The 18,806-nt window shown below is 43.9% G+C and overlaps 1 protein-coding gene across 5 annotated transcripts in view; it reads left to right on the forward strand.

Moving 5' to 3' along the window:
* Positions 1 to 18,806, forward strand: part of PHYHIPL (phytanoyl-CoA 2-hydroxylase interacting protein like) — a 122,717-nt gene that overhangs the window by 79,008 nt on the left and 24,903 nt on the right. The window contains exon 1 of one of the 5 annotated variants that reach the window (XM_084526160.1): positions 11,940 to 12,076. The exons of 3 other annotated variants lie outside the window; for them this stretch is intronic. In XM_084526160.1, coding sequence (XP_084382286.1) covers positions 11,971 to 12,076 — 106 coding nt within the window. In that variant the 5' untranslated portion in view covers positions 11,940 to 11,970. Of the gene's footprint in view, positions 1 to 11,939; positions 12,077 to 14,357; positions 14,555 to 18,806 lie in introns of those variants that run through there. One more of the 5 variants, XM_084526166.1, reaches the window with a different exon arrangement.

The raw sequence follows: 18,806 nt of genomic DNA on the forward strand, positions 1-18,806 counted from the left end.
GGATACTCAGAAAAGACGTCAAGAATGCAATACCTATGTTGAGGTGCAGAGCCCCTGCTGTTTTGCTATTCAAATTTTGCTCTTCGCATGTTTGCTTTCTCAGTCCTTATGTAATAGGATTACATAAACTAAGAATGTAATCTCCAAAATCATTTACCATATTAAAGAGCAGCTCCCATCAATGGATCTTTATTAGCTGCCTGGAGCAGAAAGGAGACACGTGGCTGTACATTTGGAAACTGGTTGTTTACAATACTCATCAATGCTTGCTGCTGGTTGTGGGCAGATGTCATCAAAAGTCATTATGCAGCTCTGAAAATAGAATCAAACTTGACCTGGACAGGTCCTTAAATGATCGATGATCTGCCTCTGAATATCATAAATGTTGGATTCCATTCCCTCCGCTGGCCTCCCATGGCTCAGGGACCTGGAGCTATGGCAGCATGAGGAGGGGGTACACTGTTGCAGGGTGCAGCTCTGGCTGAAGTCTCCTCACCCCTAAAAGTCAGAGTTTCTCAGCGTGCCCTGCTCTGTCCTCATGGAGAGGAGTGCCACCTGCACGTGGCTGCAGAGCAGAGCTCTGCTGCAGTGCTGCATCATCTCTGGAACTGGGAAGATGCAGGTGCCACCTGTTCTTCCATTTTTCCCTTTCCCCCAGAAAGCACTGGTAAGCAAAGAGAGGGGAAGAGAAGCACAAAGAGGTCCTGGGGGCACCTCTGTGGTGTGCGAGCTTGCTTGGCTGTCCCAGCCACTGGGCTGTGCCCCGGGAAGGGAAGAACCAGCACCAGAGTGCGCAGGGCTCCTGTGCCTTCGTCTTGCCCACACTTTGGGAGTTCAATGTCAAGAGCTGGCTTTGAGGCTCTGACAGTGCTGCTGTAGCTGCCGTGTCGTGTGGAGGGGGATGTTCATACATTTACTGAAATCTGGCTTCCACAGCTTAGCTCCCACAAGAGGAGAAAGAGTAGAGAGAGCAGCTTCCCCTCCTCTTCCTTCCCTCTGCCCTCACACAAGGCTCGAGAGGAACATTGCCTTCTCCTTTCCTTTGAGAAGTGCTGGCAAGCACAGGCTGTTACAGTCCACCTTGGCATCAGAAGCGGTCAGCTGCTTCCCTGCTCCTGCTTGCTTGTTGGCGTGTGGCGGAGGGCATGAGAGAAAGGGGAGCGGTGCTCTCTCTGCTCCTGGGCTGAAGCACAGCGAGCATCGTGCGCCTGCAGCTCCAGCCCAGCCTGCAGGCATTTGTCTGCTCTGTAGTTAGCAGGTAGGACATTACGAGTGGCTTGTGCAAAGCCCCCTGGTATCCAGCAGGCCCGGAAGACATGATTTAAGGCTGGAAGAAGCATGTGTGCAAGCCTTTATGGAAGTGCCCCGCTAGCACTCACGTGGTAATGTTTTCTTTGAAACACAAGGGTGCTTCGCCAGGGCTGCCAATGCTGCTGTTAATAATGACAGGAAAAATATTTTTCAGCTGCTACATCTCTCTCAGATCGGTATTCTCTTTGTCAGAAATAAACAGCCCTCCCACAGCAGAAAAGGGCTGGCTATCTTTTTGGTATTTCTTCTCCTCCTGTACGGTCTCTAAAAGGGTGCCTGTGGAGGGGCTTCCTGGCTGTCGCTCCTCCTTCCCAAACTCCCCTACAGGGAGGATGCCACAGCAATCATCTTTTGTCCACAAACATGTTGGACTGAATCAAAGGTTGTTACGAGTGATACAGCAAAACACACTGTTATGCTGTACCTGCACAGGGAGGGATCTTTTCATTTCTGCAAGGCAGTTGCAGCAACAGCAGAGATGTTTGTGGCTAGAGTTTCTGTTTTTTTTTCACTTTCCGGGCATTCGCCTTCTCCCCTTTTGGTTGTTTGCCTGCAAGTTGTGACATGAGATCAGGGGAGCTTAAGAGCTTAAATGACTTCTTAGCGTACCATCATTTCAAGATGAATAAGCGTTCATGAAGACAGCCTGAGGGAAGGGAATTGATGTACTACTTGAATGCCCCGACTTTATAATTCATAGGAAACTCTCTCAGCAGGAGTGTGCCCAGTGCTGAAAACTTTGCTGTAGGGTTTGGATGGATCACGCAGTAATAAGTCTCCATGGCTGATTGAGGGGGAGGAAGAGGAGAAAGCAATCTAAAAGTAGCAAAAGAAGATACTCCTGACCATTGCTGTAGCCAGATTTTTGCTCCCATGGCCTTTGGAACCACCACATGATGAGCTGGAGGACTGAGCCCGCTCTCGGTTTCCTCCCTTGCAGCTGCACACAGAATTGCAACCCCGGGTTGGGAACAAGTGGCTGAAGGCGAGGCAGCTGGCTGCTCTGCTCAGCTGTGTTTTGAGATGAGCAATTTTCTGTTAAGGTCAGCGAATATTTGATGGAATAGGGAGTTCAGAGCGCCATCCCTAGAGAGGTGGAGAAATCCACAACGAGAAAACAGGGTTAAGACCATGCATCCTCTCTAAAATTGGTTGCATGATCTATTTCAATTTGAATTTATTTGTGCATAATGTGTTTTTCCCAGCAAGATACAGGAAGAAGGCTTTACTCCAAGATGAATTCGCAGTTTGCAGAAGCTCGCATAATATTTCCATTTAGACAGTACTGTCAGGCAGTCATTGTAATGAGTGCTGAAAACCCTAAACCAACTGTAGTCTAATCCTACTGCTTGTTCCTATTTCTGTGTTGACACTCCTGGCACCTCCCAGGCATTTGTGTTCTGCAACCAAACAGCCGCACGTTGCAAGTGAACATCTTTGCCCAAGCTGTCTGCTATTTAATATTGCTTGCCGGTAACTACTGCTCTCAGAAGTTCTGGATGGCAAGGTTTCAAATGCTGAACCATGCACCAAAATAAAACCAAGCTCCAGATAGCTTGTTTTTCCTCATGTTAGCTATTGTGTTCGCCACACTTTCAAGACCATTTTTTGCAAATTTTAGTTAGGAATGCAGTTTTGAGCTACCTGGTGAGAAGGGTGGAGGAAGCAATCTCTGCTTTCACAGCTGGGCTTCCCAGTGTGTGTCTCATTTGTGAGTAAGCATCCCTTATTCCTGCTAAGCATGAGGAAAAGCCTTAAAAACATCTTGGAACATCTTCCTGGTTTTTCTCCTTGAATTAGTTGCTGTCACATTTCTATCAGACACATTTCTGCTGCTGTGCTAGAAGCAGGAAGCTTTGCTTGCAGTTCAGGTAGAGGCCAGCTACGTGCATTTTTGAGGGTTGTGATAGCCCCGTTATTAACGCCTCAGGGCATGAGACTTAGTGGTCAGGCTATAGATAGCCTATGGGTCTGATACCTGCTAATCTCATTAACCCTGGGACTTAGCTTGACGTATCCTCTCCTAAGTTTATACTGGTATATTATTGAAGGAAGAACAAAACCACAGGGGAGATTATAAATGTCATGGCAGGGCATTTTTGCCCTGGTCTCAAACTCTCTGCCGAGAATGGAGTATTTGGATGTAATGTAGTGCCACTGGCATCGTTTCTATTGCACTATTAGGCAAATGTGAGCAGTACTTGATCAGCGCTGAAGAATTTCAGTTTTCCGTCTCTCCTTAGGCTTGCTCAGTGCCATATCTGCCTTTTCTGGGTAACCTTGCTTGTATATATTTTATGCATGTAAACACACAGGTAGGAGTAATATGTTTCTAGGTTTTTGGCTATAAATGAATGTTTGGCTCTGCTCCCAAAATACACACAAGCTTTGGTATTATCTTAATACCAGGGCTAATTCATTCCTGGCAGGTGCTGTTTAATGGTACATAGAAATTAAAGGGGGTTTCTATGCTCAGTTTTTGTATGACATTAGCTGTATCACTTTAGATCTGTGTATAATTAGGCTGGTGCAACCTCTAAATTAATTTGAAGGAGCTACAGCTTCAAAGGGTAGTGAATGTTCTAAAAAATTAAGGAAATAAACCATAGTAGTGTAGCTATTGCCCACGCAAAATGGTGGAGCTAATCTGGGTGACTAGCATTTAAACTCCAAAACTCTGTATAGCTCCACCTTACTTGGTTACTTTTGTTGGTCTGCTCTTCTAAAACCTTTCTGCTGCTTATATGCAGATTCATCTCTCCCCAGCATGACAAGGAATGTGTTATGAGATTGATAAAATCCACAGAGACAACTTTCTCATCTAGCAGCTGATAACGTAAATAGTCATGCTAAGGACAAGACACCAGTAAATTTAATTTCACTAAAAAAAAAATGATCACAACGAAAGCAATTTTTTGCCTTTTTTGCTGTTCTCTACCTCATGTCTCCTCCCCGCACCAGAAATGACCAGGTAGATGTCATGTGTTGAAACCTAAAAAAATTGCATCAGTGGCTAAACTGAATTTATGTGGACATACATTATTCAGAAGTTGGCAATGAGACAGATGGGAGTAGACGAGGTTAGATTGAAAATTGAGAAAAATTAGAAGGAAGTAAGAATAAAAATACTGCTACCAAAAGAAGAAGAAGAAGAAAAGCTCACACAAGATATCAGGTTAGCGATTAGTGGAAGAGTAAGAGGAAATTAGAGAAAACAAATTTACAGATGATGAGCTTTTGATGCGAGTTCAGCAGGCCACAGATAAGCGGTGATCAGACAAGTCTGAAAACAGACCCACGCTCTATCACAGGGGAGCCACTGTCAGACCTCTGTCATCAGGCAGCAGCTGTGCCTGGACAAATGACTGCTTGCTCTGCTTGGCAGCCGGCACTGCCCCTGGGAGCGTGCCGTGTATATTAAGCTGCCTGAACTTCGGACAAGGGGGTGAGAGGCTTTTACTGGGGCTAATGGTAGCCTCAAAGGGGGGTTTTGACACGTTTGCTCTTCTCGTTTCTCATTGCAAAGTATCTTGCAGATTATCAGAGGCAGCTGCTACAACCACATAAGAATTAGCTGGGGGGCATTCACAAAGCCTGGCTTTAGCTTCAGGGTGCTTTTCACAGAATCACACACAGAATTTCTAGGTTGGAAGAGACCTCAAGATCATCGAGTCCAACCTTTTCTCCCTCAGCTTCCTGCAGAACCAAGAGAAAGCACTTCTTCTGGGGCAACTGAGAGCACCTACAATGAGCTCTTGTGGAGACATGCTGTAGAGGAATTTGCCACTCCCCACTGGCTGTGGAAAGATCCCAGGGCAAATAAGCTCCTTAGGATAACATCAGCCTGCGCAACTATCCTGTGCAGCCTGGTCTAAGGACCACGAGCAGCGAGTCAGTCACTGACTGATTTTGGAGTCAGTCTTGTGATTTTCAAGGCTCACAATGCTGTGATCTCTCCACTGATTCTAAGCACTCCAGGGCACTCTATAGGAACAGCAATCTGTGAGGGTTGTATAATGCGTATCAAGAACATGCTGTAGGGCTGGCATGTATTCAGAAGGCAAGTAATGGTGATAAGGCATTGTTCAGAGCAGAGCGTGGTTTAATTAAAATGCTGATGAATGTTAAAACAGTGCTATAAACTAATAGTCGTTTTATTGTCTGTTTGTATTCTCTCCCTATCTTATCTGCCTGTATATGGCTGCTGAAGCGGGCATACATTCCTACCAGAGCAAAACCACGTAAAACACAACTCTTAATTGCTGTTCCTAATGTATTTCTTTGTGAAATTCTAATTGTGGGTCTCACAGTTAAATAATCAGAGATCTGAAAGAGAGTGTAAGGATTTGTAGTAACTGACTGAGTCAAGTGAGTGAAATACAAGCCTGGTCTCACTACGCATCTAGGCTCTGAGCCAAGGAGAGGGAATGTCTGGGTGTCTTCTTCTCATTCATTTAGCATAATTTTCCTTCTGTTTCCTTAGCAGTTAATTAGTGTGTTGTGTTGTTGTTTTTTTTATGGTTGCAGTGGGAGATAAGACAGTGATGTCTTTCCTATCTTGCCACGTGACCTCAGTCACAGTAGATCTTGGTAGTGCAAACCTGGCAGGCACCAGCATTAATCTCAGATGACCATCTTCTGTGCCGATACAAAAAACAAAACAAGCAAACAAAAAATGTAAACCTCTGTAGTTATGCAAAAGCTAGATCAGCAGATGACATTGAAGAACCAATCGTTTAGACTTTATTATGTATTACCTCCTGCATGACTGTCTGCAAATAGTTTTGATGTCATCCAGTGAAGGGGTGTAGTATCATAAGGAAAATCTAATGCACAGGATCGTTCCAGGTAATCATGAAAAGCCCTTGTGGAAAGGGGAAGGGCAGTGGGAAAGACTCTAAAAGATACTGTAATGGAAAGCCAGCAGAAATGTATCTTGTTCCAATGAAAATGGGAAACACCACACAGAGGAATTGGTCACTGTGGGCTACTTAAGCAAGTAAAAGTAAAATATTAACAGCGCTAGGAAACTGAAAACTGGAAGGCCACCAAAATAGGCTCTTATGTTCCAAGTTTAGTACACATGAGAAAAATGGGGACAGCCAGAAAATATATTGAAAAAGGTGCCAAGAGGTTAAAGATAATATGAAGGGGCTGTTGTATGTCCTGAAGGCACAGTGCAGCAAAATGACTTTACCAAGAAAATACTAATGGTAATTAATTTGTAATAGGGAGATAAATTTTGGGACCAGTTCTTATTCCCACTAAAACTAATTGGACTTTTGCCATGAAGTTTATTGGGAAGGGGATTAAACTTTGAATAACAGCTTGGTTAAGAAATCATCGATGTAATTGTGAACTGCTGGGAAAAAGTAACTAAGAAATACATAATGAAATATCATCACTTGAACAAATATAGCTGAGGTGTCCCTTTGGGTATTTATAGAACTGACAGAACAGCTAGTTGTTAAAATATCACAGGGAATTGAGGAGGTATTGGGAGACTAATGAAGTATCAGCATGTCACAGGCTTTAAAAATTGAATTAAGAGTAACTATGGAAACTATTGTTTTAAGAGCATAGTTCAAGATTGAAAGCAATAGTATAAATATGAAAGCAGGAGGATAAAATTTATTCATATGGAGGCGAATAGTATAATGAGACCCAGATATGACACAGGTGTACTACAGTAAACTAAACCATGCAAACTAGCAAGTTCCAAGTTCCTATTTTTTATTTTTGGTGACAGGTTAGTAGAGTACAGAGTAGCATTAAGACTTTTACAGAGGTATTTGATGCTCTGTTGCACAATTTCTTAAGGGAAATACAAAATCAAGTCAGCTTGGGCTAAAATTCATTTGAAGGTATCACAAGCTGGCCACTGAACTGTAGACAGAAATTAAATCTGAATAGCAGTCAGCATTCATGGGGATATGCATGAGGATATGTACTCTGTAGTATCTTTTAAAGGTCAAGATACGGTCCAGTATGTGGAGGATAAAGCACTAATTAAATGTGGAAATGATACTAAAGTAAGGAGAATGATTAACAGCACAGAGGAGAGAGGGAATATAAACGGTTCTAGTTGTTCTCTAGAGATGCCACAGATCTAATAAAGTGAGGCTAAACTTAAAGAAAAGCAAATAAATAAATGATAATGGCAATCATTAACAGTACTTTGTGCCCATTAGGCAACAAATAAATTTTATGAAGCCACAGATACATTATAGTCGTCTGTGACGAATTTGTCTTTCCTAAATGCTTATTTGGGCTTTACAAAGCAGATCAGAAAACTGAAATTCAGAAAGCAGCAGTATAAATAGCATTAACAAAATGATAATTTGCTTGATATCTTTTCATTAATCTGAGAGGAACGTTTTCTTTTAACCACTTACAATGCTCAGAGTAGGTTGGAAGATGCATACCCAGATGGTACGGTTGGAGAGCTCCAAATTTTGAAGTGTTTATTATGAGTGGGGATGGGGTGGGGAACGAGGAATGAAGGGGTAGGTACCAGAGCATTTCCTTGGTTGTGCTGGGTCAGACCAAAGAGCTACCAAGCACAGCTTCCTGTCTTCAGCAATGGTTGTAAATGGTTGTTTAGAGAAGAGCAGGACAAGCACATATACTTCTCTTCAGTAACTCTTCCCCAGACTCTAATCGTTTCCAGCTAAGGGACCCTGAATCACTTGTGCATTTAGTAACTCTGAAGGATTTCTTTCCCCTGAACTTTTCTAGCCTTTCCTTGATCCAGTGCAAACTTTTAGCATTGACACTCTCCCCTGGAAAAAACCTCTGCAAGTGTAATAAACATTGTGTGAAGAATGTTTCATTCTCTCCTCCTCTTCCTCTTCTTCCTCCTCTTCCTCCTCCTCCTCTTTGTTTTGAAGATGGTTGTTGTTAACTGCATTTGACACTCTCCAGTATTTGTGCTGGGAGACTTGAAAAGCAGTCACACTTTGTTGCCCTGCCTATGCTCCTCATGCTTTTGTGACTCTTTCTGCGTTGCCTCTTTCTCACACCGACTGGCTTTTTACCTGGTGAGGGGCAGGCTGGTGTTCCCCATGCAGATGGCATTCCATGCCATCTTATACAAAAAATCTAGATTTGTGAGTGGATCTCTGGCACCAGAAGTCAAAAAATTACCTCGGAATTGTATCTTTGGTGTTTTATAGTATGCTTTTTGGCCTTGCAAGAAAAGCCTGAATGCATGAACTGAATGCAATTACTGCAATGGGACCTTCCAGACAGAGACGGAGAGGCACTTTGAGATGTATGAGCTATTGTATATATCCCACTGGATAGTTCCCACAAGTCGTCAGGGCTTCCCAGCATCACAAGCAAGACGAGAGCAGAAACCAGCCAACAGGACCCCTTTCTGAGAGAGCCACAGCCTGGCCACAGGACTTAGTGCCAGGGTGCCTGGCTGCATGGGAGGGGGAGAGTGCGAAAGCCTCACTCAGGATTTAAGACACAAACACTGCTGCTCTGCCTCGGATTTTCCCAGAGAAAAAAGGGGGACCCGTGCCATCACCCTTCCTGCCTGAGCATTTGAGGAGGCTCTTGCTAAGCTATCTGAGAAAAAGCAGAGAGGTTCCCAGCGAGATACCATGCCTAGTGTGCCAAACTGCCATACATCAATGTCTTTGTCAGTGTAGAAAAGGAAGCTGTGTCACACTGCGCATTAACTCGACACAGTTGCGGCTTTCACTAAAGGGTCTTAAATCTTTTTTTGTCTTCCTGTCACTACTGTGTGGACTTTACTTCAGTCCTATGGTATTCCAAGAATATCTTGCGCACAATCGTTTGCAAGTATATGCCTTTGCATGCTGAAACACTGGCATGTCCACTAAAGACAAAGAATGACCGTGAAATTGCAAAGTGTTTTTCCATGAATCTTCAGGAGTCATTTGCTAAGTTTAGTCTTGGTCTTATTAAGAATGACCCAAAATGCTGGATACTGTTTTTGACCCTTCCATGTTTCTGACCTTTAATGTTTTGCTCTTCTCAAAAGTAACGTATTAATAGAAAAAAAGGGCTGCCTTTTTTGCTCCCTTGTTTTTCTTTACTGAAAACCATGTCTGTAGCCTTTCTGCCTTCTGTTTCCACAGTCCATTGAGCAATAACACAAGTCTTTTTTATTTCCAAGTGGGAAGGAATGGCTGAAGCTCTGAGTCTTGCTGAAGTCTGAGAAAGGTTTCTTTTTTAACTCACAAATAAAAACCTGCTAGTGTGAACTGAAAAAGTGTTTTCAAATAAGGACAAAGCAGTTGCCTTACTGCTCCGTGCTGTACTCTGCTGCTACGAAGCACTTTTCCCAAGATGGACTGCTAAGATAACAGAGGCAGGACCGAACTTTGTGATGGCGCGGTTTTGTTTGTGGGGAGGAGAGCACCTTTTCCTCTTGTGTTTATGGCTCGAATAAGGTCATGGCTTGCAGGAAAGAAGCTTCCCAGTGGGCAGCCTCTCTGCCCGTCTGCTGTACGTGGTAGCCCTGCTGCAAGACCTTTGTGCCCTGCCTGGGGGCTGTGAATGCCAGGCGAAGGCAGGAGAGCCGAGGCTGTTGAACCTGGCCAGGCAAGAGGTGCACGCCACAGCCCATGTTTGCTGGTACTGCTAATGTGTTAGAAAATGCTGCTTCTCTCTGCTTGCACAAGGTTGCTGTAATAACAGATACACCCATGTTGAACTACAGAAACTGGTACTACCCCTCTTATCTAATGTTGAAAGTGCTGGAGGTTGGTGTTGTGGCAGATTCTTTGCAAGCTTTTGCAGCTCTAGACACATGCTGCTTCGTTGTCTCTACCAGTCTGCTGCCAGTGGCAGGCTTCCCATTACATAACGTTGACCCATATTTGTGAGTTGTGACATTTTTTGCTAAACACTGTCAGGGATAATCCACCTCAGAATAAACTTTCTGATTATAGGCTGAGGCTCTGTCATCCTTTAGCACAAATGTAATTTGTGCCTCAGATAATGCTATTCCTTGCTCAGGAGACAAGCCGCGCGTACAGTTCTCTCAGATAAGAGGAGCACTAGGATGGTGCTGTGTGCTTCGAGACTGAAATACCTAGGGCAGCATGCAGTGACTCCAGTACAGTAAATGGAACAAAATCTGGGAGTAATTTGAGCTTTACAGAGTGTTTATGCCTAGCCCAGGTGATGGGAGTAGCTATCGGCTGAAGGAAGCATGTCTGAAGAGTGACTCTGCAAAAAGCTGTCGCAGGCAGGTCTGGCTTGTTTCGTGCTTCGGAAGGGCAGAGCTGTGGAATAGGTTTCTCTGTGGCATCGTTCCACAGGAGGCTGGCAGGATTTGTACACTAACTAGTCTTTTCTTCAAAAAAAGTGCGATGGTTTGGGGAGATAAATAGATGCAGTTCAGCCAGAAGTTATTACTAAAAGGCAGCTGAGAAACGAGAGGCCTTGGAGGACTGGGAACACCCCCAAGGCTGTCTGCTTTCAAATATCTATGCAAAAGCCATCAGTCCTTAAAATCCTGACCTCACTAGCTCAAAACAAAAAGTAGAGGAGAGAATGGTGTATTAAATAGAGGCAGCGAGAATAAAATGGGAATTCTCTCAGTATTCAACAACGGTGTCTGCCTCAGATGGACTTTACGTAATCTTGTAGCAAATAAGTAAGGTGGTGGTTGTGTGAGCTGCTGAGAAGTCTGCCACAGTTTTGGAAAGGAAGGAACGTGGAGCATAAGGCTGAGAGACTAAACACAGCGTCTTCAAAGAAAGAAATCACCCAGCCTTATGTAGGAGATGACGGTGTGCTAAGAACAGTCGCAGTATGAGTAGGAAGGGTTTGCTTCTATGCAGGGAATGAATGGTTGTCAGCCAAAATTAAAACCTGATGAATGCAGTCTCACCCACTTTCATGTCTTCCCTCTCAGATTCTACATTTGTCCTCGTTCTGTCTGTGTCTTCATTCAGATCTTCCTCTCCCTCCCCACCTCCCCGCTGACTCACACCCTCCCTCCCTGTCTGTTATTGCTTCTTTTTCATTTTCTCTTCCTTCGGGTTTCCTTCCCACTCACTCCATTTCTCCTCTGTCTGCCCCTTCTTCGCACGTCTGAGGTTTTAATAAAACAGCAGAGGGGCAGAAAGCAGGAGGTGAGCGAGGGAGGGAGGGAGCAGAGAGGAGACGGAGCCCGAAGGGCGCTCAGCATGGTGCTTCCTAACTGCTGCACCACGGCCTCTGAAGGGGCTGGGGGACTCTGGGCTCCTCAGAGCCGTTCCCTGCTCCCAGGCAGCAGCTTTGTGCAGGATAAATGAGGATCATTTCCTCAGCTTAGCGTCCCCAGGAACCATCACAGGGAGCAGGACGCTCCCGAAGGCCGCTGGAAAGCCGCCCGAGCGGCCAACATTGGGCTGTGCTCAGTGGGGCCGGGGAGCCCTGTGGGCAGTGCCGGTTCTGTGGCACAGACGGGCAGGGCTGAGGGGGGGCGGGCAGCCCCAGCCCCACCCGGACCGTTAGGAGCGGGGCGCCGTGAGGGGCGGGCGCGCGCCCGCGGCCGTTACGTAAGGGCGGGAAGCGGGGAGCGGGCGAGCCGCGGCGCGGCCCCTTTAAAGGCGGCCGCCCCCTCCCCTCCCCGCCCCGCCCCGCCCCGCCCCGCCCGGCGCCCAGGCACAGCGGGCAGCGGCCAGGGGCGCGATGGAGCCTCCGCGCCTGGCGCCCGCCATGAGCGGCCCCGGCAGCCCCTGCGAGGAGGTGCTGAAGAACCTGAGCCTGGAGGCCATCCAGCTCTGCGACACGGACGGTAAGGCCGGGCCGCCCCCCCCGTGCCGCGAACAAAGCCGGGGCCGGCCGGGTCAGCACCGCGGACAGCGGCGGGCGGGGGGGGGCGGCCACTGGTGCAGATATCGCCCTGCCGGGGGGCAGCGTGGGCAGCCGGCTCCATCAGCCTCCGTTCTTATTTATTTTATTTTTACAAATCAGTTCTGATGAAATACTTCGCTCCGTCGACCAAGATCGACTCAATCTGTCAAACAATGGAATTCCCTAAGCTGTCTGTTTGTCCTGTAAAAACCAACTAATCGCTAATGCACCGACAAGTCTTCTCAGTAACCGTTTTTGCAGCAGCATTGGGAATTCTGCGATTATTTTTATTTTATTTTATTTTTTGATGTCTGATCTAAGGCAGAATGTCCACTTCCATCCGCTCGTGCCTAACGCGCTACTTGGAAAATCTGAACTGCATGCATGGTAGTGGAGGCTGGGCTTGTGTTAAAACACTATTTCACGTTTGTTTCTTTGTATTGATGCTGGCGAGAAGTGAAAATGGAAAAATTATGCAATCCCTAATATTTGTCTGCCCCAGGCAGTCGTGGTGAAGTACTCCATGTTAATCATCGCAGACGCTGTTTGGCTCAACACTCTGTAGTTAAACACGCTTGATTTCTGTGAAGCAGAGTCATACAGACCGCCAGATGGAAAAAATACGGTGGTTTAATTTTTCATTTTAATTCCTGTTCGAGTAGGGTTCACAATAAAACAACAGCTTTCCTGCAGATCTGGCTTGACGAACCAATCTCCCCTATCGTACGGGGTCATTGCTTCCTACCAGATGTGGTCGAATTTCCGAAAGGGGCACCTACATTGGGCATAGGAAATCTGCAACTCAGTGCCTTGCGTGGCACGAGATCACGCTGGAGCATACTTCAGTATTTCCTACAGGTGGCACTTATGTATCAAAAAGCGTCTTTAAATGGGATCATAAAAACAAGCAAAGCAAAGATTTGGGTGTTAATCTTTCTAGGTAAGCATGCAAATGCATGTGCAACACATTTATATCCCCAGCTGTGTACATGGGTTTAGTTAGTGCATTTATATTATAAATACTTATGATTTATTTTAGGGTATCTTAGCTGTGAAAGACTGAGCTGTCAGGATGGTATGCTGGCATCACTGAGGTCAAAGTTTTGCAATAAACATAAATACGTGTTACCTGTCGTGAATTAAGCTAGATCCTAATCTTTTGGAAATGTCCTTTATCCCTAACAATAGCAGCCATGAAGAGAGCCAACGAAATGGTAGCATAGCAAATCCAACCATGATATAAATTCTGCTGCACTCTTAATTTGAATTGCAGGAAATGTTGCAGTAAAACTGTAAGCAATAATGAAATATTTACTCAGATAACAAAATATTTTTTCTTGTATTTTTAAGATGAGGGAATTAATATTGAAACACTTTGTGTTCAGAAAACTGGGTTATACCTTCTGTGGTAGAATATACAGGAGGCAGAAGTCCAGGAATCGGAGTGGGCAATTAATAATATCACAATCTATATCTTTTTAGATTTTTTTTACTGCTTGTTTCAGGGTTTTTTACAGATATCGCCACCTCTCTTAATGAATCATTTAGAAAACTTAAAAATTTCAGGCAAAATAAAACAAATGTATGCATTTTGGAGATCTCTAAATAAAAACACCTAGTAAGATTTGGTTTAAAGTGAATGCAAAATTATAAAGCCAATCATCAGCTCTTATTTTCAGCATTCTTTGCTATTTATGAATATATCTTGCATTATTTTTTTTTTCTTATTTTAGTTGCATCTACTAGCACAGCTTTGTATTAGTCTGTTGCACAGGGTAACATTTAGTTCCTTGGAACTCTAAGGAACTCGCTTTGCAGAATAAAGCACATCATTTGTTGCTTTCCTTTGCCATATCTGAATGTTGCAGCCATACTTTTGTGAACTTAGGCAGGGAAAGAATGTTTGAGCTGCGTTTAAAATTCTGGTGACCATTTTATGAAATCTGTGTTGACCGTACCTGGGTATTAACCTTTAGTAGATAGATGGCCTTTGTGTCATGAACAGGCCAATTCTGTGAACGTATATATAACTTCAGAAATTTTGAAAAAACTCTCCTTTTCAGAGCCTTGGTAGAAAGAACAGTCCCAGATTTTAGGAGCTGAATTTCCTTGGTTGTGCAGGGCTCCCCCTACAGATGCTGCTCTTGGGCTGCTGGAGGCCCGCCAGCGGGAGAGCAGCGACGCTGTCATCTGCTTTCTGTGCTCCTGCAGTTGGCACAGGCAGCTGGGGAGAGAAAGGCACCGATCCAAACGCAACAAGAGAAAAGCGGAGCAGCAAATCTTCAGCGAGGATGTTGGGACTTGGGAATGTTGGACTGGGAGAGGAGCGAAAGGACTGGCCCAGAAGGCACACGGGCATGGAGCTGGTAGAGACAGGCTGTGGCTGGTCGAGGGCGGAAGAACAGAAGAAACTTAAAAGGTGGAGATGTTTATGAGGATTAAATTGCATGTGAAAATGGGTGGGAAGAGTGACCTTGAATGAGAATGGGAAAATAAGGTGAAGTAGCAAGGGAGGCGATCCAGGTTTGGATGGGGTACCCAGAGAAAAAAAGTTGGGAAAATAAGAGGAGGAGGTGTTCACCCAGATTAGGTGAGTTGGGTGAATGAGGGTGGAATTAGAATTGGGAGCCTGTGAAGAAGAGAAAACCTGGAGACCTGTCTGCAAAGAGGAGACGGAAAGTATGAGAGTGTGGGTGGGGGAATGGGGCGGCTTGGTCCACAGAGGTTAGGGGAAAATGAATGTAACTGGGACTTGCTGGGCAAAGAGGCTGGGACCAAAATGACAGCCTTAGGAATGAAGAACGGGGCTTCTGGAGGGTGGCTGGGCTGCGGAAGAAGGGGCAGGACAGGAACAAGCTCAAGAAGAGGACAGAAGTAGCTATCTTTTGGTGTGACAGGCAGACAAAGCTCAGTCTGTATGAGTACATGCAACGTTCCATAGCCAGACGCCGTCTCCTTGTTTATTTACCAGCAAAACTATCTAAACCCCCCTGGCAAAGCATGACATCCTTTTGCAGTGCTGATGCGTTTGAAGGATGGCAGTCTGGTACGGCTGGCAGCAGGTGGCTGGTAACTGTGCACCTCAATGTGCCAGCGCCGCTGGTTACCCACGTGAGGATTGATACGAAGCTACAGGTAGAATTCCAGCTTTTGTTCAGGTGCTGTTTTGTAAGACCTAAGAAAGGGCAGACATAATGGGTTGTTAGGGTTACCGAGGTAAGCTCTTAAAGCTAGGAAATGGCGAAAAGTACGGTCCTCTGTGCAGAACTGGCGTGGTGCTAGGACACTGAATGCTGTGCAGTGAATACTGGGGGTGCTGAGTGCTGGTGTTGGAAGCAAAGCAGGGGAAGAAATAATGGGGAAAAAAAATGGTCTGACCTGCATGAAGCTGAGCAAGAGCTACCTACTTATCACAGGGATTTGTTACTTGTGTTCCTCCTTTTCTGGGTTCTTGGTTCTGGGACTGTGCTGTCAGGATTTCAAGGGTACTGAGAGTCATCATTTGCAGGTAATGTCAGGGAGAGTGAGACTTTGAACATACAAAAAGCACAGTGCTAAATGCTTGGGGAAGGGGGAGAAGGGATATTAATGATGTTAAATAGGCACTGAACTTCTTTTTTTTTTTTTTTTTTTTTTTTTTTAATTTTTCCATGCCTCACTTTTCCATGTGTAAAATGGAAGTAATATTATTTCCTTCCCTCACAGAGATGTTTTCAAAATAAACTAATGAATGTTTGTTAAGCAGCCAGGCACCATAGTAGCCTGGAAAACCCATGAGGTACTTGGAAAAGCCCATGATTAAATTCATAATTTTGTCTTCAGAGCAGGATCTGAATAATGTGTAACAAATAAGTCCTGGGACTACACACTGAACAATAGTGAATGGCTGTTACAAGAAAAATAGTTCATTATGTACACACTATTCAGTATGTTGAATGAGTCAGAATTTGTGTAGAAAAATAGTATGTAATCATGCAATTAAAGACTATATCATAATTTGAACACACAAAGGGGACAATTTAAGGTTATTCAAGTATGCTTCATTCTGATGTTTCTAATTATTGATGGTTTAAACTATACAGTCTTACTAACATGTTTTTAAAGGTGTTTTGTTTTGTTTTGTTTTGTTTTGTTTTGTTTTGTTTTGTTTTGTGTGTGGTTGTTTGTTTTTTTCCTTCTGTGTGTCCATAATATACGAAGATAGTATTTGGGTGTCAGGATCACAATTGGAATTGGTGTCTTAGCCAGCTACAGTTATGTAAATCAAATTAATCACCATCCAAACACTTGACACTATCAAAATTGTTTAGTCTAAAAAGCTTGTATATAGGTATTACATCATACAGGCTAAGATGGTATTTCTCTCTTGTATATACAACTTGTATCTCTGGCTTTCCATGCTATTTGAGGTTGTCTCGTGTGTTCTTATTTATTTCAGAAATTTATTGTCACGTTGGGTTTATCAGGGCATTCCGCAACACATTTCTGGAGTTTGTAGATGAGAGGAGTTTTCTTGGCCATATCACGTACATATTTGTCTTTTGAACAGAAGGGATAGAGTGGCATCATCGAGGCTCTGAAGCCATTCTTCAAATCCCTTTCATGGCATTATGGAGCAGTGTCACAGCTATTTTGGAAATACTGTCCTGTAAGTCAGAGAGACAGGAAAAAAATGAATTTCTAGGTGGACTCCTACATGAAGAACAACTGAGAGATCCAAGTTTGGATCCGTGTCCTGAATGAGACTTGCATAGTTTGGTGGTGTTGTGTTTTGTTTTGTTCTTAATTATGAGTTCTGAGCATAATAAATAATCCGTATGTTAACACCTAGTATGACAGAGTTGCCTCTGTGATATTCAGATATCACACAAAGTTACTGTCATTTCTCTTTCCCTCCCTAACTGCGAGTCTGTAGATTTAGGCACATGCTCTTCAACTGCAAACAGTTTCACTTTTCTAGAATTTGAATGATATAATGGCCAACTCGTTAATGCATTTTTTTCCATAAAATTTCATTTTAGTTGGCAGAACTTCAAATTAGCAAAGTTAGGGGTTATTATTTTTTTTTTGTGACAAGCAATAATGCTACTTCAGGTAGGAGCCAGAATCTTGCATATGGCTTCAAAAGTTCTCTTGTTGCAAATAAAAGTACTTATTATCATCTCAGCTTGACATTTTTGCCAGAGGCAAAGATTTCCACGTGTAACATTCCTTACTGTTAGGACACAGAGGTATATTGAAAGGGTCCAAGCAACTATTTGAAGTCTTCATGAATGATGTTTAGAATTGTGGAAGAGAAGAAAAAGCATGATTTGCTTGTATCTTTCACTTCATCTCACTAATGCAAATATTTTACACTCTTGTTTTGTATCATAAGCAATGATGCCATTAATAACTAGCGAGACTTTGCTGAAAAAGAACTTTTCAACATTCCTGTGTCAAGAAATGCAATTATTTCCTTTCTTCCTTAATATTCTTTATTTTTAGAGTCATTTTCCTTCCTTCTTCCTCCTTCCTCTTCTCCTTTTAGAGCGCTGTGCAAATCTGTTTGATAGATTATTAACTGTTTGGTCTGTCAACAACCAAGCTACGTATGATTAGCTATTTAAGTCTTGTCTGCTATTTTATTTGTGTCCCTAGCTGACTCAGTTATTGCTCACTGAAACTTTTCTAGATCCGCTGTAAGTCATCCCAAATGCTTGATGTGTAATTATGCCAGTTTCACATACAGAAACACTGTTCTCTCCCAGTGCTATAAGATGGTATTGCTAGGTTGAAACTCAAGTGTATGGTGAGTTTTTTGTAGTTAATTTTCACCCACTGTTTTAAATTAGGGTATTTTAAACATCGCTGCCTGCCGTGTATGTCCTTCTTTAGTGGCTTTTGTTCTTCCAGACTATAATTCCCAAACTCATTTTGATTTATTCTGTAGCAGAATCCATTTTATCACTTTCTGTCTACGTTTCCAAGCCATGCCATGTTTGCAGCTCCTATTTTGATGTTGTCTGCAATAAAGAAATGGGATGAATCTTTCCAGAACGTTCGTGAAGATGCTTATTTAGCCTGGAAAAAAGCTGTGGGCTCTGTGGTAGTCCGTGAGGCACCTGAACTCCTTTCATGCTTTGCCGTTTGTCCGTCTCCTCTCTGCCAGCCAGTGTTCAGCCTTGCAGATCAAGTTCTTAGTAAGTACCATGGCAGGAGGAATCGTTTAGGGAGGAGAAATACTACTGCCTCCAGCATTTGAGGAGTAGGATTGTCAAGCCACCCCCTCACTTAAAATTTCACATAAACTGAAAATCTCAAAGACAAAAGCTGTTTTTCTTGAGTAAATGTTGTTAGTAACCTCTTCATCTGTTCAGCTTCTATCTTAAACTATATGTAGCAGTTTTCTTCTCAGCCTGCTATGTAGTCAAACTTCTCTGAGCTTGTTAGTTACCCTGCAGTTATGCCTGTAGCCTAGATCAGTCTGTGCTACAGGCCACTGCAGCTTTTACAGGACCCTTCCAGCGAGGTCCTTGATCCCAGAAGTCGTAGGTTCTCGAATGAGCAGAGGACTGTTTTGTCATGGGGGTTGGGGGAGGAAGGGCTATGTCACATTCTTATTTAGAGATGTATTGTAATTCCTCATTCATTTTTGAATTGGTTTCAGTCAGGCATCGTTGTTTTAAATT

The sequence above is a fragment of the Aythya ferina genome (assembly GCF_964211825.1).
Source record: "Aythya ferina genome assembly, chromosome: 7".
NCBI lineage: Eukaryota > Metazoa > Chordata > Aves > Anseriformes > Anatidae > Aythya > Aythya ferina.